Genomic DNA, 19749 nt, shown 5'->3' with positions numbered 1-19749 from the left:
TGCTGTCCTTGTGTGAGATGTGGCACCTGTGGTTCCACACTGGCTGCAAAAACAAGGGCAAATTAGCTGGAAGCTGGGAAAATCTGGTTTGAATGGAACAGCTGACAGGGAGACTGTGGAAATGGAAGGTTAATAATAATCATGGAGTAGTTAGGGTTGGAAGGGACCTCTGGAGATCACTTAGTCCAATCTCCAGTTCATCTAGTTGAACCCATAATAAAAATAGTACCTTTAACTTTTGATCAGGCAGCTGGACTAAGCAATCGTAGGTACATTCCGAGTGCAATATCCTGCCTCATCTCACTTTTTAGAGCTTCAACAACAAGGCAAAACCTTCAAGAACGTCTAATTTCAGTATTAGAACCATGAATGGCATCGAGTCCTTATACTGCATGACAGCTCTCCTACCTCCTATTTCTTTGAAGGAGTGAAGGGAACTTCCGGCCAGGTGACCCAGGGGCGTGACCAGCCCTACCTCCTGTTTCCCAAGCGCCTGCGCTCAAGGATGCGCCTTAATTACCGCTCCCTTAATTACCGCTCCCTTAATTACCGTCAGCATTCCCCGCTCGGCGCCGCCCACGTGGCCTAAGGGGACCGGCGCGCCTCTGTGCGCATGCGCAGCCCTCGTTGTCACGTGTCCTGCCGCCACCCAATGGGGGCGCGTGTTACTACGCGGTGCCCCGGTTGAGGAAGTGCCGCCAGTGCCGGTGCTTAGCGCTCCTCCGTCCGGTTCCGCCGCCCGGGATGTGCTGAGGGCGCGTCCGCCGCCCCTCCCAGGTGAGTGGGGAAGAGTTTGGGGTGGTCTGTGTGGTGGGTAGGGGGGCTGGTGTTGTCATGGCGCTTTCGCTCGGAACGGGCCTGGGCCCGGCGCAGTCGCCATGGCAACCCTGCCTCTTCCCCCCCGCCCTTGGGTCGCAGCGGGTCCGCGCCCTCGGGATGTGCTCCTGGCCTTCCCGATAACCGGAGAGTTTGGTGCCTTTGTTGTCGCCTGTGTCCGTCTCCATTTCCTCCTCCTTCGAGGCCGAATTTCCCACGGGAAGGCCGGGAATGGCTGCGCATGGCCGGATCCGGTGTTCCCCCGCTGGGAGGACGGAGCTGCTCGGGTTTGTTTGTCGACGGTTGGGTGTTTCTGAGGGGCGTGTTGAGGCCACCGACATTTCTGTGTCCCGCCAGGAGCTAAAACGTGTCTTGGACAATGTCTTGATTACAGGTATCAGATCATTACCGTATCCCACTGCAAGCTGTCTAAATGTTTGATTATGTTACCTATGTTGAGTTTGAACTCGGCCTGCTCTGTACCTGTTGGGTTATCCCGATTTTGTTGTGTTACAGCAGCTCCCAGCCCGTTCTGGGTGATCTTACTGAGCTCCTGAACCGTGGTCAGGCTTCCTTCCCCTCTGGTGTTAATTCACAGACACACAGAGCCATTAAGTATCTGTCCCTACCTCAGACCACACTCTTAATAGGTGGATCTTTTTCCTCCTCTCTGTTTGTTCTGATAATTCTCCGTGCCCTCCTTGCTGCTGAGCCACAAATGTTCTCAGGGAGTTTACTGTGAGCATGGATGCTTTTCCCCCTTGCAGTGGTTAACGCAAATTGGAAACGTTTGCATGTCTTCAAGCTGCTTTTTTTTTTTTTAAATCTATCAGTTTACAGTTTTACTTGGCTTTTGGCATTGTGGGAGCTTTCTGCAACTGTCAATAGCTTTAGATTTAACTGTCCTGGAAATCTGTGCCCTGTCCCAAAGGACCATCAGCCAGTTTTGTTGCATGTCTGTTCCTCCTCTTCCATGTAGTTTTGAACCTGCTCTCTTTTCACTATGGTTTTATCCAAGATTATTTTAATCTAATTAATTATTGTAATTAATTAATTTTCATCTGCCACAGACTCTCCTTAGTCCAGGTTAGTGTCCTCAGAAGTCTTTACGGAGGACACTTGTGGGAACATTTCGGGAGCACTAGAGCATGGTGTGTTTTCAGATTATCCAATTGTCTGTTGGAATAAACTCTAGCAGGTGTCTCACGGGTGAGGTGGAAAAAAAACCCAAAACCCCAACTGCTGGGTCTGTCCCAGTGTGTGATAATTGATGTGTGAGCTCATTTACAAGATGTAACTCTTGTATGAGTAGCCTCGCCCGGCTCAGAAGAAGTGTCAGGCACCAGGCTTAAAAGCAGAAGCAAAAAGCTTAAAAAGTAGTTCTGCTACACCTTGTAAACTGCTGGATTAGTGTTTCCACACTTGGCGGCAAAGGAAGAAACATTTATTAGTGGTGCTGAGATAATATTTTGTTATTTGAAGCTGCTGCTGTTTCTCTCATCAGGGTGTTTGATGTGCTTAAGGCAAATTGACTTCTCACTCTGACTAGTTTGGAAGTGGCTGTCCTGTGAATGCCTCTTAAAACTTGTGGCATTCTTAATTTTCACTTCTTTTCCTAAACGAGTGTTAATCATCCTGACTCCTGTTGTCCAGACTGGAGTTGGATGTAATGAAACATTGTGGGAACTGCTAGTGGAGTTCAGAAAGTGGTCTTTAGCCAAGGAGCCTTTAACAGAGCATGTGCATTTATTTTTATTAACAGTCTGGTGCTTCTCTCATGTCTGGTGTTATTTCTTTTCCAGTTAGGATGATATTTATTTACATGTGAGGATTGGGTTTATCTCCTGGTGGAGGATTTTTTGGGGGGTGTTATGAATACAGAGGTTGGACCAGTATGGTCTGTGAGTCAGTGCTGGGCTGGGAGCCTGTCAGCTGATGGGAGCTGGTCCTGCCACCCCAAAAGCCATTCTCTCATTTCCTGCCTATTTTCCACCTCTCCAGCTCCCACCCCAGCCACTCCCAGTATAATTTATGGAGTGAGTAGCTGAAACTGTGCTTGCAAAGGCTGTCCCTGGCTGTTGGAAATACCTGAGGAATTACAGGTGCAAACTCAGGGACTTCCTGGCAGAGCTGACTCAGAAGTCCTTGTAGCTCTGCCTTCCTGCTGAGCACAGGCTGCTGGGCTGGAGGCAGCCCTGGGTCATGGACAGGGATTCCCTTCAGTGAGGTGTTCAGAGATGCTTTAAAGAACCAATTGGGCTTCAGCTGTTCAGAGTGACAGCAGAAAAACAGCTGCCTTAGCTGAGTGCCTTGTATGCAAACTTAGAAGCTGTTATAAGTATGTTTTAATAATTGACAGGAACAAATTTTATTAGATTAAACACAATTTATTAAGTGACAGTAAGTAAAACAGTGCTGGGTGGCCAGGGAGTCTTTGTTTTACTAATGGTGCGCAATTTTTTACTTGATAGTTTTGATTTATATATTTTTTAATTTTTGTGCTACGTATATCTTTTGCTGTGTTTTGTACACATGTGGTGTGTTAGGGGTTTTTTTGTTTGTTTTTTGGTGGTTGTGAGGATGAAGGCCCCTAATTTTTTTTGATGTTTTGTGGATGAACCTTTACATACTTGTTATACAACTTTGTTTTTTCTATTTTTTGTTTATTTTACCGGACATTTGCAGTTCTTATGTTCGCAGTTAGATTTTAGGTTTGCAGTTAGACCTTATGTCTGTAGTTAGACTTTGGGCAATGTATTTTTCCATTCTTTTCTCTGTTAACTAGTTTCAGTGAACAAATTCTGGTTGTACTTTGTTACAGAAGCCAAGTGTTATCCAAAATCATTCTCAGAGTGGGATTGCTCCTACCTTCCTGGTTTTTAACCAGTCACAGTGTCTGGTGGCTTAAATGCAGAGTGCTGCAAAAAGACTTTGAGCTTCATGTTTTGCTCTGTGTCCCCCCACTCCCTTTCCTCCCTGCAGAGAGGTGAGAGCAGGAGCTGCTCAGTTTTCCAGCATTAGCTTTTAATTAAGTTTTTAATTTCTGCTTCTCAGTTTATTACTGTGGCTGTCAGAGCAGACACTTGTGCCAGAATCCATTTTAAAGGCTATTAGTTTAAAACAGCAGCAGTGGAGTTTTTGAGTTGAACCTGAGTGTCTTATGTTTGGAAAACTGATGAAAGAGGAAAGGAGAAGGAGCCATTTTGGCTCATATTTTAAAGTCGGGATCTTGGAGAGGTGCTAAGTTTTGGGCATTTGTCTGACAACTGAGGTAAGAATGTTCTTTTTGAGCTTTTTCAGAATTTATTTTCTCTGAAAGCACCTTTTTGCAGTAACCTCTGGAAAGTTGTGTTGGTGTCTCCTGTGAGGGTGTAGGTGGAGGGGCTGGGTTTTGTCAGGAGTGCTCCATAATGAGGTCAGTGTGTAGGAAATGGAGGCAGCCTCAAATTCCCTTCTCCAGGGGTTTGTAGGCTGCATTTCAGGCTGTTTTTTCAGTCACTACACGCATTTTCTGTGTGGCTGTTTAGTCTAATTCAGAAAGGGCCGTGGGCCTGCAGGTATGATGGATTATTTGGGGTTTTTAAAATTTGTTTCCTGGATGAAGAGGTGCCTATTGGAAACTTTCTGTGTATTAAATCTCCCTTCCAGCAAGGAGCTTGTTGCCAATGTGCCTCTTTGTGACCCTTGGGTTTGAATTCCCCACAGTGCCACTGTCACAAAGCAGATTTTCACTTCCTTGTCTTAACAAGAAAAGATTTAACAGCAGAACCCTCTTAGAGATTCTTGTTTGCCATTCCCCGGAGGAATTGCTGTATCTGGGGCAGCAGGAAGTCAGGCCTCATGCAGTGTGCTTTAGAGACACTTCATTTAGGGACTGGCTCCTGTGAAATCCACAGCTCCAGTAATGTTTCCAGAGCTGTAAGGTGAAAGAACAGCCCAGAAAGTGACCTACATGCAAAACACTGATGTTTTCTGCTGCTGGGAGTCTGACAAGTCCAACTCTGAGTGTGTGGAAGATCAGGGGTACGAGTATAAAAGGATTTCCACTTACAGTAAGTGTTCTTTATTTCTAATAAATAACTGTTTGCTACACAGGTACAGAACTACATTTTGCCTTCTCACTTCTTAATATCCTTTTGGGAACTGTTTCAAATCGTGATCCTTCATGGCAGGAGGCTGGAGTGTTAATGACAGTGATTCTGGGTGTTTGGCTTGGAGGCTTTCGATGTTGTGGTGTGCACACCTCAATGGAACTGGAGTGAAAAATTGTGTGGAACTGGAGACAAGGCACAAATGTGGTCTTAAAACGGTGTTTTCAGAATTTCAGAGCTGGGGAAAAATAGTCTGAGCCATCTGGGGTGAGCATTTAGGAGGAGGGCTGATTGCCAGGATTGTTTTCCCAGGCTGTCAGAGGTCAATGTGCTCTGGCCAAGCTCTTGTAGCTGTTCCACACAAGGAGGGTGTAATATCCAATTGACTGACTTGTAGTATTTGGTGTTAGGTGGGAGTCTGATTAGCAGGTGGATACAGCAACATGATGAAATCACAGCAGAAGCTTAACACAGTGATGGCAGTGTATGGTTGGATCCAAATTCAGGTGTGGTGCCTGTTCCTGGCCTTTGGGTGTTCACTGTCAGGATGCTCAGGAAGGAGTATACAGGTTGAAGCCTGCCTTGCTTCCTTCAAAATTTACTTTTTTAATTGTCCAGTTTTTATACTTTGGCCTCAGCTGTGTGTGTGCTCCTGCCACATTGGTCTGGCTCTCCCAGGAAGATGTGATTCTGTATGAATTGGCTCAGGGCACCTGACAATTCACTGGTGCAGATGTCTTATCTCAACCCAAGGTTACCTTGCAGCCTCCCTGGGGCTGAGATGAATTAAACTTTCTTTACAACACATTCTCCCCTGAGCTCACTGGGTTTTGCCCTCCTCCACTGTGGGATGCTAGTCAAGCACACTGCCCTGGGTGGATTTAGTGGGCAAGAAAGTCCAGGCACTGACAAATTCCTTTCTCCACAGTGATGTCCCCAAGAGAATCCCTTTAGTGCTTGGGATGTGCTTTGGGGGCAGATGGGATCCACAAGGCAGGGCTGGATTTAACCTCGTGTGTTCCTTATGCCAGCCAGGGGAGATGTGCCAGGCAGGTGGCTGGGAAGGGCAGTTCTCTGCACAGAAAGAAGCTGCTATTGAAGGAATTTAAATATTGAGGAATTCCAAATCTTGAGCTGAGTGACCCGGGGTCCACGAGAGGCTTTCAGGCTCAGTGCTTTTGATTCTGGTGGAAAATGCAGAAAAACATGGATCAAAATGTGTTTTGGGCTGTTGTAAAGTCACATAATCAGAGCCTGCTTACACCCATGTTATTGTGGGTTTTTTTCAGACTAAGGCACGGAATCAGTCATTTTGTCCTAGGTTTCTCATGAAGAATCTCACTTGCTCCAAGCTTCTGCTGTTGTAGGGAATTAAGTGCTGGCAGTTTTGGGCAGCACTCCTGTGGGATGTAGTGAGTGTACAGGGATGGAGGTGAGAGGGTCACTGTGCAGTGTGTAACCTGAGCTCCAGGCTCTGTCGGTTTGCATAACAAAGTGGGACTGAGAGGAGCTGTACCTGCTGGGGTTTGTGTGCTGCCTGTCCCAAATGAACCTGTGTGGCATTCCTGGAAGGAGCAGGAGCATTACATGGATAAACAGAGTGTAACAAATCCTCTGTCAGGTGTGCTTGCGTTGCACACTGGCAGAGCTGCGGGTGTTGGTGCAAGCAGCACATTTGGCACTCCAGCTTGCAGTTGTGCCTTTATATCCAAAGGTACTGGTCTGATTCCAGGCAAGGTGAAGAGATTTGCTCCTCACTGACATTATGTGGGCCTTAACAACCTGGTCTAAGATGGGTTAAATCCCAAAGGGTCTTTCCAACCTATGTTTTCTTATTATTTGACCATAGTTGAAGTAGTACTGAGAAACTTTTGAGCCAAGTATTTAAATATCTTAAAAAACTTGTCTCCTGTTGCTTAGATAATGTTGCCCTAAGTCCTAGAAGCACCTCTTTGAGTTTTTTAGTAATGAATCCATGATGTTTTGAAATCCAGTTGTACTTTTGTTGTACTAAACGAAGGGAGCTTGGTGACAGAGGCGTCAGTATAGGACATTCCCTCTGAGACCAGTAACCTAAAAACACAGTAAGCTGAAAATGAAATGCAGCAGGGAAATCTTTACTGCTTTGTGGAATTAGAGTGGTTCAGACTGAGTGGTTTAATGTAAATCAAATCCCCAGTACCAGACAGCACAAGGTGGAAAGACTTATAGCTGTAAAAAATCCTGTTTATATTCTGGAAGATAATGGCAGACTTTGTGGCTGTTTTAGGTACCATGGTGCTCAGTCACAGCTGAAATCCTGCACTTTGGTAGCTTTAAGATTCTCTGGCTTTGTTTGATCCTATTTACTTACAAGTGAGAGAAGATGGCAAATGTTATTTATTTTTCTTTCCTGGAAATCTTGTGTCACTGGGATCCGAGGACTGTCCAGATTGTGACTGGAGCAGCAAACAAGGATTTGGTGGTGACATTGGAGCAGCACCTCTGGTGTGAGGGTACCAGGCACAAGGAAATCCATCTCTGTCCCTGTGTGCAGATCTCCCAGGAGTGTCTGTAAAGTGAAATAGAGCTGCTGTGACCTGTCCTGACAGGACAGGCCAGCCCAGGTGTTCCCTGTGCCCAGTGGGTTGTTTGGTGTCACTGCCATTCCTCTGGGACAGCCCCTTTGTGGTGTGTCCTTGGGAGTCATCTGCAGGAATTTAATCTTTCCCTTCTGTGGAAAGACAACAGATAATCCTTAATAATCCAGAAGGAGTGTGCTCATAGTGAATGCTTTGAATTGCTGAAGGTGAGAATCTTCATGCCAAGTCTCTGAGGATCCACACTTTTTAATCTTGGAGGTGCTGGGACACTGGGCTGGCTGGGTGTGCCTGTAGGGACAATGCTGCCTGGATTATGAGATCCATTATAAACACCCACAGCCTGACAGGGCTTCTCTTTATTCTTACCTGCTGCTCTGCTGCTTTCTGTAGGATGAATTGATCTCAATTGGCTTTTAAGTAAAGTAAAAGGTATTGATGAACTTCGATCCAGCCTTGTTTCTGCAAGTGGAGAAGATTCCTTCACATTGGTTTTTGTGTGAACATTGAATTTAAAGTCCCTTACTGGGAATTAGAGTTGTAAACAATCCTAGTTCTATTTGTTTGACTTTAATCTTAGATTACGTGGCTTTAATTCTGCTAGGAAATTCAGTGATACTTGTTGCTAGATGATAAAATTTTTATTTGGGAATTTCATGAGTTTATCTGATTGGAAGCTGAAGTAAAGTAAAAAAGTTGAAAAGAATGAAACCAGCATCTTGTTCACTGGTGAAATCCAGTTTGTTTTTGCAGGATGCACAAGGCAGAAATGTTAAAACATGTCTAATAGTGATAAACAAGGGAAATCTCAACTTGTAGAACCACTTGGCCTGGTTTCTGTAGTAATGGAAGTGCTCAAGGGATTTTCAAATACGTTTAAGCAGCTGCCTGCCAAAGCATCAGGCTTTATCCTGCATTTGTACACCCTGCTGGATTAAGAGTGCTGGTTCTGTATGGCTGCCTGTCTCTCTAGAAATGTGATTTTATGTAGATTTTATTATGTTTTTTTTTTTTAACTACAGGAGCTCTAAGAGGGAATTGAACACCTTCTGCTCTTGAGAAAAGCTTGAGCTGAGGCATCTTCACTGTGAAGCATCTGGTCCATGTAAATAAACTGTTCTGTACCTGGCTCTAAGAAAGAACTGTTCCTTCCTGATAGGACCTGGAAGTGCTGGTGGTGGGAATGTCAGTGCCTGTACTTGGCTCCATCGTGCTGAGTGAGCAGGAGCAATTCCTGGAGGCCCAGCCATGGCTCCAGTGCTGGAGCCAAAGGCTCTGCTGCCTTTTAGACAGAACTGTGAAATGCTCTTCTTTAGCTCATTATAGCTACAGCTTATTGATGCCAAAGATTTGACATAATTTTTTAATAGCAAGTTCAGGCCTCACAACACACTTTAGTTTAAAATTATATGTCAAGTTGGCCTATTTAGTAATGCATTTACTCTTTCTTTTCATCCAACTTCCTTTACTGCTAAATATTTATCATAAGAATTTCACAGGTTCCTCTGAACTACCCAATACACTTGAGGCCAAAACATTTTGCTAGATTTATTTCAACAGAGCAAGGCAGAAAACTAGTAAAAATGCTTAAAGCCTTTATGCTTTCCTGTATTTTTTAAATGACTGTGTTACGCATTAATATTTGCAGGTTTTAGGTAAGAAAGGGAATTAAATGCTCAGTTTCTAGCTCTACTTGCTCCTGACTGCAGTATTTTCTAGGAGGGTGTCCTTGGAGCTTTTACAAATGTTTATCTGCACTATCCCTTCATAAGCATGAAATGTTAAATGAATTATGAAATGTTGGCTCATTTTCTAATCCTCCTGAACAAGTGCTTCCTGTTTTGAGGAAGGGTGAGGTCACTGTGCCCCCCTGGGAGGAGAGACAGTGGCCAGTGTTGGCCATGTCACCTCCCAGACCGTGGCCATCATGTGAACCAAAGGCTGACACCTGAGAAAAAGATAACTTCACTTTGGCTTTCCAAAGTGATGGCCTTGAATTAACCACATCTCCCTGTAGCTTGCATTTGGCTTCACAGTAGCCACCATTTTGTCTCACAGGCCAGAACTTGTGTTGTCAGTGTTGCTGCCTATAACCCCTAAAGGCACTTTTGACTTCCAGGGTTTTGTTTTGTGCTCTCAAACATGTATTTTGTTCTCTTAAGTTGATTCTAAAAGTGATACTTAGGTCACTGTATTGGCTGAGATGTGAGCTCAGGACTTTGGCTGTGCTAAGGGCAGCATTGCCACAGGCTGTGCCAGGGCCAGGACCTGCTTTTGGGTGTTTTTCCAGGTATCCCAGAAGACCCAGAGGCTGTCACCTCGGTATGAAGGGAATTGATTTGCCGGGAGTTTCTTCTCTCTTGGTTCTAGCAGCCACTTACCACAGCCCTTCCTGCAGCAGCAACACCTGGCCAGGGAGAAAGGGGCCCAGGTCTGCTCTCCTAACCCCCTGTGGCAGGACATGGTGCCAGATGGGTGTCCCAAATGTCCTTTAAATGTGCTGGAACATCTGGATTGGGTCACATAATGGATGGGGCAAGTCCCTGTAAACACAACCAGCCATGGGTATCTGAATTTGAGGGGAGGGGGATTATCCTGTTCAAAAAAACAGTCATGGATTACTTTTTTTGAAGCTGGCTTCAGCTGCAGGATAATGCATAATGCTTGCCCAGCTCTTTGAGAATATGGTGTTAAATACACATGGACTAATCCTCATAGGAATGTGTCCTGTGATGGCTCTGCCTTTTCTGCTCATTAGCAGGACCATGGCTCTGGCATGCTGATTTATTAATGCTGAGAAGGAGTGTTCCCTTCCAGGGGCATTGAAACTTGGCAAGAAAAAATGATCCTGTGGTGTGTCCCAGCTCTGAAATAGCTCAGCAAAGGGTTCAGCAGAGGAGGGGGGTGAGACTGGGGTCCACATCATCCAGTGGTGTGGATCAGATGAGCCTCAGCCAGCGAGTGTTTGCCTTTCCTTCTTCAGGGTCCCATGGGGTGAAGCTGAGGCTTCTTAAAAGGTCACCAGAGGCTGGGGGTGGGGAGCTGCTAAGGGGTATGGATTCCAAGTCTGGCCTCTGAGGGCTTAAGCCAATTCTGGGAGTGTAAAATAAGTTTTAAAGGCAGCAAGGAGTGCACGTTTTGTAGGTGCTTAAGTTGTTTTGAAACTGGCACCTGGACTGACTGTGAATGCTGTGGGCTGCTCAATAAACGTGCAGCCACAGTCCTAGAACAGGCTGGGAAATAGCTGTGATGCTTTTTAAGGAATTCTTTGGGGAGGAACAAGTGATCCATTTCACTTACAGTACGGAGCGACTGTAACTGGCAGAGTAAAATCATAGAATATGCTGAAGGGAGGGGACCCATCAGGATCATTGAATCCAACTCCTTGCCCTGCACAAGACACCCCAGGAATCCCACCATGTGCCTGACAGCTTGTCCAAGTAAGTTTAGTGACTTAATAATTTACAATTAATTGCTGAATTTTGAGTTTGGCAACTTAAAATTGCCCTAACTGGCAATTGTAACTTTGCCAGTTACAATGTTTGTGTTGAAGCTGCACAAATGGCAAATGTAATCCAATGGGGAGTGTGTCTAAATTTGTTCCTCCTTGAGCTCTGAGCTTTAAATCAAGAACACTGGAGAGCTGAGCATTCCTTTTCACAGGAAGGCATAGACAAGCATTGCTCTGTGCAGCTTTTGCTTTATAACTTGGCACTTTGAAACCAAGACTTGAGACTCTTAAAATTGGGAAAATAAAGTTAAAATTTTAAGGAACTTGTTTTTGTTGAGGGCAGTGGCTTTGGTTTTTTAAATTTACATCCTGATCTGGTTCTTTGACCTGGGAGGGTCAGAGTGAGAAAGTCGGAGGAAACCACTCCTCCTGTCTCCACTCACCTTGTCTGTCTCATGTGGGGCTTTGTCCTGCCTCAAATGTGTTTTCCAGTCATCCATCAGTGCTACAAATGCTTTTACAACCACTTTAGCTATCACTTGCTTCTTTCCCTCTGGTGCTTGTTATAAAAGGCTGAAGACATTGCAGCAAGTGTTCTGTTTGTGCTCAGCAGATTGTGGTAGGGCTATGGAGAAAAGGTGTCCTGGGATTTCTGTATCTGAGCACTCTGTGCTGGGCTTGGAGGAGCTGTGGCACACAGGAACGAGGGGAAGTAAAACCGGATCTCATTTCACCAGCATAGGTTAAACAAAAATGAACATTTTAAAGAGTTGGAATCCTCTGCATATGTGTTCACTGGAGATGGCAGGGTTGTGCAAGCAACCTCTAGCAGTGCTTCCTTTTTAAGCCGTTTGTTCAGTTTTGTTTTAACAAAATGTTGGTCCTGCACGGACATTTGAAGAGCTCCATGCAACATAAGGTACACTTGGCACACTGTTGGCTCATTTAATGCTCTTTTTTGGAAGGGCTGCTGGCCACGTGCTCCTTGCACAGAGTCACCAGACTGTGCTCCCAGGGATTGGGATGTGCCTGGATATGGGACGGAGGGAGGGGTCAGGCTGAGCTGAGAGCTGGGCTTGCCCCGTGACCAGCACAGCTTTGAGTTCCTTCACAGATTAATTTTGCCGTGTTTGCTTCATCTCTCCTGAAAACTCACTTTTCTGGGAAAAGCAGCTTTATCCATAACAAGCACCTCCTGGTGCTGTTGGATCAGACCCTGTGTTCCAGCACTGCTCTCATGCTTCCTTCCCTTGCAGGCGTGAATGACAGAGGAGGTGCCCCCGACTGCACTGACGGATGTGAACCTGCGCCTGCTGTGCCACGATGACATAGACACAGTGAAACAGCTCTGTGGAGACTGGTTCCCAATAGAGTATGTGCCTGCTTTGGGGTGCCAGCTGGGCACCTTGGGGCAAAGGGTGTGAACCTGCACTGCTCCAGCTCTGTGCAGCCTCAGGGTTGTTGCCAGGCAGCAGGTTGGGAATATTCTGCGTACTGGGGTGGTGGTGTTGTTAAAGGTCCTTTGCTGTCTGTCCTGCAGCGTGCTGGAGTCATCAGAAACTTCCTCTATGTGGATTTTGGCAGGAAAATGGGCTTTGTCATTAAAGGGATGGATCAGCTTCTTGAGAAAGACTGAATTAGATGGGGCAAGGAGGATACCTCCAGGAAAAAGACAGCATCCCTGTGCTTGTGAGAAGAAGTTGTGTCCTGCAGCATGATCTGAGACAGCACCCTCAGAGCCAAACTGAACTGGCATGGAGCTGTGCCTGGAGGCTGCTTTGCATGTCCTGGGGGAACTGAGCAGTGCTTCCCTTGGATCACTGGTCCTCCGGTAGTCTGGCTTAAAGCTGATCTCAGCCTGGCCCAGGCCAACTCCCCAGATCCACATTTGGTAAATGCCCATGACTGCACAAGCACAGGAGCTTTTCTGGGGGACACTGACAGATTTCTGGCCTAAAGCATCCAGGGACATCACAGCTGTAGACTTCATAGATTTTTAACTTTAGCTTCATAGAGGAGGTTTATAGAGGATTCTAGCAGATTATAATTAAGATTGAATAAAACATAACAAATCAGCAAAAGCATTCATAATATTTTGAGTTTGTAGATTTCTTTTAAAGGCAAGACATGCTAAAGTCTCACTTGGAAATAAATGAACATACAGCAGCTTCCCTTTAGTAGCTGCAGAAGGAGGAGGAGAACTGGAGGCTGGTGCAGTGAATTTTTTTTCCCCTATCAATATGCAGCTTTTTTTTTTTTTACATGTGTACCAAATTAATGAGATCCTTACACTCTTAGCTGAGGGCAGATGGATCTTGCATTTAAAAATAACTTGCTAAAGATGGATGTGAAAGCTCTGAGCAAAGACTGTAAGATGAAAATGTGATTCTCTTAGGAAGGCAAGAGGCCATTACATGATGAAAGAACCCATGGCACTAAATGGGATGCAACAGCTGTTTCCAGTTGAGGAGCATCTCATGCCTGTTCCCATGGGCTTTGCATCCAGACATTGCTGTTTCTGGTTCCTTCCCAGGTACCCTGACTCATGGTACCGAGATATCACTTCCAACAAGAAGTTCTTTTCCCTCGCAGCCACATACAGAGGCTCCATCGTGGGGATGATAGTGGCAGAGATCAAGAGCAGGACGAAGGTGCACAAAGAGGTATGTGACTACCCTGGGCTTCAGCAGGACAGGATCCACCCCCTGCTGTGGAGAATGGGGATGGGGCCTGTTTGGGGTGGGGATTTTCCCTCCCCAGTTCAGACACTTGATCCTGAGTTACTTAATGCAAGGAATGAAGCACATGCTGATCTCCAGCTGATGGAGCATGGGTGGGTGTGTGGTACCACAGAGGCTCTTCCTGCTGAGGCATGGCCCTTTGGGGAGCTGAGGGATCAGATCCTGGAGGCTAATTAATCCCTGGGCATGCTGGTGTAGCTGTGGGAGCACAAACCTGATTTTTTCTTAAGAGCTTCCTTATCTGTACTAGGTGAGTCACTCCAGTGATTTCCTGCAGAAGCTCCTCCCTTTACACAGTCCCTGTCCCAAGCCCTGATGGGAGGTAACCTGTCTGCAGAGAGCTTGGAGTTCAGAGATAACAGTTTGGAGACCAGGAGAGACAATCCAGTGCAGCAGAGAGGGAAAGAAGAGATGGTCAGTGAAGACAGCATGGGAGAAGAGCATGAAGAAAAAGCAGGGGCAGTGCAGGGAGTGCCTGATTCCTGGAAGGCCCTCAGTGTTGTGGTTAAACAATAACCCCAACATGCACGGGAGCTGAGAGCACAGAGTAGCACACAGGTCTCTTCACCTCATCTGTCTGGCTTAATCTCAAAGCTCATCCAAGTCAGAAGCTGCATCTTCAGCAACTTCTACAAAAAGGTTCTTGTTCCAGCCAAGCTGAAAACCAAGGGCTTATTCAGGCATTGTTCTGGGCAATTGGGCCTGTGGAACGTGCTCCTTGTCCTCTCCAGCAGTGCAGAGATCTCCAGCTAACACAGCTCAGGTGCAGCTTGCAGGCCACAAGGACTTGCTGAATTGATCTAAACACTGCTGGGTGACTCCAGAACTGGCACTTTGAATCTTTCTGGTAAAGAAAGCAAGCACGTTCTATCCCTAAACCCACAAATAATGCACATTAGTAGGAAATAGCTTGGTTTGTGTTCTGCCTCTGGAAGGATGATGTGAAAATAGGAATAGCCCCAGACTTGGATATTTTAACTTCCATTCCAAAAGCTTCAGCCAAGACTGTTCAGTGAAGTTTCCTTCTTTAGCCTTGTTTTCAGGTGTTCCAGTACAGGGTTCTTGCTTTCTCCTGTGCCTCCCTAGGCACCCTATTAAATAACACGTCCTATCTCTACTCAGGATGGAGATATCCTAGCTTCCAATTTTCCTGTGGACACTCAAGTTGCTTACATCCTAAGTCTTGGAGTGGTGAAGGAGTTCAGAAAACATGGAATAGGTAAGATGCTACTAAGTGCCAGCTGTTGGTTGTTGGTGTGGCCAGTGGGTGTGACTGAAGGAGCTCCAGTATCTCCCTGCAGTATCCCTATGGGAAGGGCTTACTTGTGACTGGTACCAGCAGGTGGGATAGTGCAGGTGCACTGGGAGGTCTTTACTGGGCACAGTAGTGGGCACAACACAATGGGCAAGTATTTCCAAAGAGCACAGGCCTTTGTCAGTCTTGTTCCCAGGGGCCAGCTGAGCACACCAAAACCTCGCAGTAGTGCTGCTGTGACTGTCTGAAAGTGTAAGAACTTCATCCAGGAGCGGGGTTTGAAATTATTTTCTTTCTGGGCATCGGCAGTCTGATTCCTGAGGCAGAAAACAAAGCTGCTTTTAATCTTTCAGTTTCAAAAGATAGAACAAACTGTGAGAGAACCACAAAGGGAACTGGAAAATAGTGTAACTTGTACCTGATTGGATCTCAAATGTACAAGTCAGCTCTGAACGTCTGCTGCCACGTGCAGCATTCCTGCAGCCATTTGAAGTCCTGGAGTCAGAAAGGCTTTCTCTCTGTTTAGAGCAGTTGTGTTCTGTCACCAAGTGCTGCCCTTCTGGTGCCATTTCAGGCAGGATGTGGATCTTTGATCTGCAGAAGGGAATGGGTCAGGTTTGGCAGGGTGACCGACGGGTGCACACCTGGAGTCTCTTCAGGGGGTACAGGTATAACTCAGCACCTCCAAGTCTTGCCTTCTCCCCCAGGCATGTTTGGACAGGTATAAACTTAGAAGATACATAAAGAAATGACTGTGTGAGTCCTTGGTGAGAGTAGAGTTTAAGCCTTCCATTAAAACGCCATTGGAGAGAATTTTCCAGTACAAAGAAGAAAGTGATAGCACAGAGTGATCACAGAGGGGGCTGGTAAAGAGGTCTTTCTGTAAAATTATGGTGGTTTTCAGTCTACTCCTAATTGCCAAATCCTTTTTTTTTTCCCAGTTCCATCTTGCTGGAATTTTCTCCTTTCAGAGTCAGTATTTCCTGTATCCATTCTGTCTGCACAGTGTGTTGCTGTGCTCTCTCAAAAACTTTGAGCTTGCACCTGTAACAACACAACCTAAAAAAAGCTGCTGCTGCTTTTTCTGAGACCTTTCTCTTTAGTTTTTCTAGTGGTGTTTGAAGCTGTAGCCTTTCATGCAGGAGGCTCTTCACTCCAGCAATGCTTCTGAGCACTAAAGCTCTGATTTTCCTCTGACTGATTTTCCTAAAAGGGTTTGGTTTCCAGTTCTCTGCTGTTCTTAAACCACAGGACAGCTGGATTTCTGTGAGGTAGAAGACTGGAATATCATAACAAAATTGAACTGCTCTGTTGTCAGTGCCTCGGTGGTTTTTTGGTCTTGGTTGATACAGACTCTCAATAAATATCAAGAGAACGTGAAGTCAGTGCTGTTGACTTCTGTTCTGAAATCTTGTGGGTCCTCCAGGCCCTGGGGATTGTGAAACAGCAGCAGCTATCTCCCCTGCGTGTTAGTCAGGCTGATCCTGTAGCCTGGTTTTTCCACACCTGCTGGAAGAAGCTCCCATGCAGGTTCTGCTGGGTCCTTCATGCCATGTTGAGGTGGTGTGGATGAACCACCAGGTCTTGTCTTTTGGAGTATCCTCTGCAGATGTGTCTGAGCTGGCTGCAGCAAATCCAGGCTGGATGAGACTTCCTCCTTTAGAAGGCATCTTAAAATCTCAGCAGTTCTTAGATTTTGATTGAAGTTCAGCAGACAAAATACAATAACCTGCTCGTGAAGTCCTGTTTTGACACTCTGCTGTATCAAATGGCTTTAAAATAAATGCATGTATGGGGTGGAACTGATACCATGGAAAATGAGACACTGACTCCCCAAAGCCGGAAGTTCCTCTGCTGGGGATGGGCAGTATTGTCAAAGTTCTGCCTCATACTTGTGGATATTGAGTCAGGGTTTGTGTCTTTAAAATATCTGGGTTTTGAAGTTGTGCTCATAGGTGAGACCGTGTATGAAAGCCATGTAGAAGGCCCTGTGAAAATTGGGGTGGGATTTGGGGTCACCAGATGTGTGCAGAAATCCCTGGTGCAGGAGGGCTCAGCTGGGCCCCACACACCCTCATGCTGAGGGTCCCTGGGGCTGCACACACACGGTGATCCTGCTGCCTTCCCTTCAACAGGTTCCCTCTTGCTTGAGAGTCTGAAAGATCACATCTCCACCACTGCCCAGGACCACTGCAAAGCCATCTACCTGCACGTGCTCACCACCAACAACACAGCAATAAACTTCTATGAAAACAGAGACTTTAAACAGCACCACTATCTCCCCTATTACTATTCCATCCGAGGGGTCCTCAAAGATGGCTTCACCTATGTCCTCTACATCAACGGTGGGCACCCACCCTGGACAATCTTATATCCTTTCCCTGCTGAGCAGAGGCCAAACCCTGTTTTGAGTTAACAACAGCAAAGTGTGGGTAGATGTGGGAACTGAAACCTGCTCAGATGTGGGTTTAATCTGAAGCCAGAAGAAGGATGTTGTTGGAGTTATTTGACATAGGATGGTTGGAGCAAGTTGGATGCCAGTGAGAGCGAGTGCTGGTGTTAGACACAAGTGCCAGGTGTGCTTTGGCTTGTAGGGTGCAGGATTTGGCCACACACGGCAGAGAAATCCTTGGTCTTGCTTCCTGTGACCTGGGATCCCCTGTGAGCCTGGGCTGGCCTGTATCTCAGCAGGTTGCTCCCACACTGACTTAGGGGGTTTCTTTCAGGTCAATGGATCATGGAGAAGAAACTCCATCCTTCCTGGGTATAGCTGATCAGTTCCAACCTCCCTGGGCAGGTGAATGGATTGCTATCCCCACTGTGGAGTGAGTGCAAAAGGAACTGGCCGCTGCTCATAGGAGGTATTTCCCACACAAGCTGGAGCTGCCATTCCCAAATTGCCATGCTTTACAGCACAGAGCAGACCTGCTTTTGATAGAAAGGTGGAGGCAATGCAAGGAGCAGATCTGACTGAGCTGAGGAGTTCCACTGTGTCAGGGGTCCCTGTGGGCAAGGTGGGTCCATCCAGGAGTGATTTATGTTCTTTGCTAAGTTACAGTGTAAGTTGCTGTCCTTAACTGGTGGCCACTGACTACCTACAGCACATTGGCTCCACCCTAGCCAGTCTGAGCCCGTGCTCCATTCCCCAGAGGATATACAGACAAGCCCAGAGCCTCCTCTGCAGCCTCCTGCCCTGGTCTGGCATTTCTGCCAAGAGCAGCATCGAGTACAGCCGGACAATGTGACGGACTGGGGATGCACAGGAAGCACAGGTGGGTGCTGGGGACAGCTCCCTTCCCTGCTATGACCACTGTTCTGTGACAGAGATCCTGGAGTGAGCTCATCCTGCTCTTGTCGAAGGTGTCTGAGCATGGCTGTGCAGCATGGCTATGTTCCAGCCAGCAGCTGAACTCCTGCTGGTTTCATTTGAAGGGAAATCAGACTCTGACCTTGTTTACTTGAGCCCAAACCTGGAACCTGCTGTCCTTTCCCAGCTGCTGGAGCAGGACCTGGAGTTCCTGATCCCTCAGAGTCCCAGCACAGTAACTGGAAGCCCCATTTGCTGCCAGTGCCGTTACACATGTCAGACATTTCTAGGACAGTGGCTCCCCTACACACTTTTCCCAAGTGTTTCCCTAAAACACGTGCTCTCTTTTCTTTCCATAGGATTGTTTCTCCTTCCACCTGATGCCTGGTTCTGCACTGGTTCCAGTGATGACAGCTCTTGGCCCATCACCCAGCCCCCGGATGGGACTCCCACAGGAACTGATCTTTGGTAGAACTTCACCCTGGGGCTGCAGCCCCGGCTCCCCACGTGGGCTGGGCGGGTGTGGCTGTGCCGCAGCCTGGAGCCCTTGGTGTCACCACTCCGTGTGCATGTTGCACCGTCCCCACCCCTTCCCTCACCTCCAGTCTGCTCCTCCCCATCCCCGGGGTGTGAGGGCTTCAGCTGCTGCTCCTGCTTCATCCACAGCTGCCGAGAGCAGCTGAGGGAGGTCCGTGGATCTGTACTGAGGAACCACTTACATGAACTGGGAGAGCCCTGGCTGCCAGGGCAGTCTGCCCTTGGTGTGGAAGGGGGCAGCTGGGGGAGGGGAAAGGGGGGAATGGGAATCATGTTTAGGTCCTGCCACATCAGCTGCTGGTGTGTCCTGTGGGTAACTTCCAGGGAGAACAACTGCCTCGCATGAGAAACTACCCAGCCCCACCAGCCCTCTGGAATGATGTAAAAAGAAGCATATAATTCAGGATGCATAAAGTAGAAGGCAGGGAATGAAATTGTTATTTCATAGTGAAATATATATGTATTATACTATACAGATCTTTCTGCCTTTGTCCAGGATGGAATATAGCAGGGGAGGGGAGCTGGGAGTGTAGAGTCTGGTCCAGAGCCCTTCTCCCCTTTCTTGGCACCAGGCTGGACTTTGCAGGATCTTGAGGGATGGGATGTGTACACAGATCACATCAGCTTTTCACTTCTGAGGAAGGTCCCCTAACAGCTCAGTGTTGTGCTTTGGGCTGTGGTTTGGGCACCTCTGGGCTGTGCTGGGCAGTCTCTCACTGGCTGCAGGATCATCTGGCTGGACTGAATAGCTCAGGTGCAGCCTGTGTGGAGGCCCCAGAGCAGCAGCCAGGCCTGGGGTCCTGCTATATTCCCATGAAAAATCCCCCTTCCCTGGCCAAGGCTCTTCCCTTGCTCAGCACCATGTTCCTTATTTTTAACTGGGACTGGAGCAGAGGGATCCATGCCAGAGCAAAGCTTGGATGGGCTGGCACTGCCAGCTCTAGCAGGGGCTGGGCAGGATCTGGGGGTGAC

At 47.0% G+C, this 19749-nt stretch overlaps 1 protein-coding gene across 2 annotated transcripts; it reads left to right on the top strand.

The window, feature by feature from the left end:
• The first annotated feature begins 682 nt into the window (after positions 1 to 682).
• Positions 683 to 19053, top strand: NAA60 (N-alpha-acetyltransferase 60, NatF catalytic subunit). 2 transcript variants are annotated; one of them, XM_062503531.1, is made up of 7 exons: positions 683 to 777; positions 12194 to 12309; positions 13471 to 13600; positions 14801 to 14897; positions 17069 to 17303; positions 18022 to 18205; positions 18600 to 19053. In XM_062503531.1, the coding sequence occupies exons 2-6, from the start codon at positions 12200 to 12202 to the stop codon at positions 18176 to 18178; spliced, it is 729 nt and encodes a 242-aa protein (XP_062359515.1). In that variant the 5' UTR covers positions 683 to 777; positions 12194 to 12199; the 3' UTR covers positions 18179 to 18205; positions 18600 to 19053. The 2 variants fall into 2 exon arrangements, 1 of the variants encoding a protein (XP_062359515.1); XR_009933695.1 differs by lacking the exons at positions 683 to 777; positions 12194 to 12309; positions 18600 to 19053 and having other exon boundaries at positions 12846 to 13600; positions 17069 to 17947; positions 18035 to 18124.
• Positions 19054 to 19749: the final 696 nt, after the last annotated feature.

This window comes from Cinclus cinclus, chromosome 16, assembly GCF_963662255.1.
Source record: "Cinclus cinclus chromosome 16, bCinCin1.1, whole genome shotgun sequence".
Lineage (NCBI taxonomy): Eukaryota > Metazoa > Chordata > Aves > Passeriformes > Cinclidae > Cinclus > Cinclus cinclus.
Note: the sequence above shows the minus strand (reverse complement) of the source record. Positions and strands in the feature narration are given on the sequence as shown.

Excerpts from the sequence above, each read along its gene's own strand:
- NAA60 (XM_062503531.1), top strand. The coding sequence starts at position 12,200 with ATGACAGAGGAGGTGCCCCCGACTGCACTGACGGATGTGAACCTGCGC. Across the intron at positions 12,310-13,470 it reads GGAGACTGGTTCCCAATAGA|GTACCCTGACTCATGGTACC; the intron begins GTATGTGCCTGC and ends GTTCCTTCCCAG. Across the intron at positions 17,304-18,021 it reads CACCCACCCTGGACAATCTT|TGACTACCTACAGCACATTG; the intron begins ATATCCTTTCCC and ends ACTGGTGGCCAC.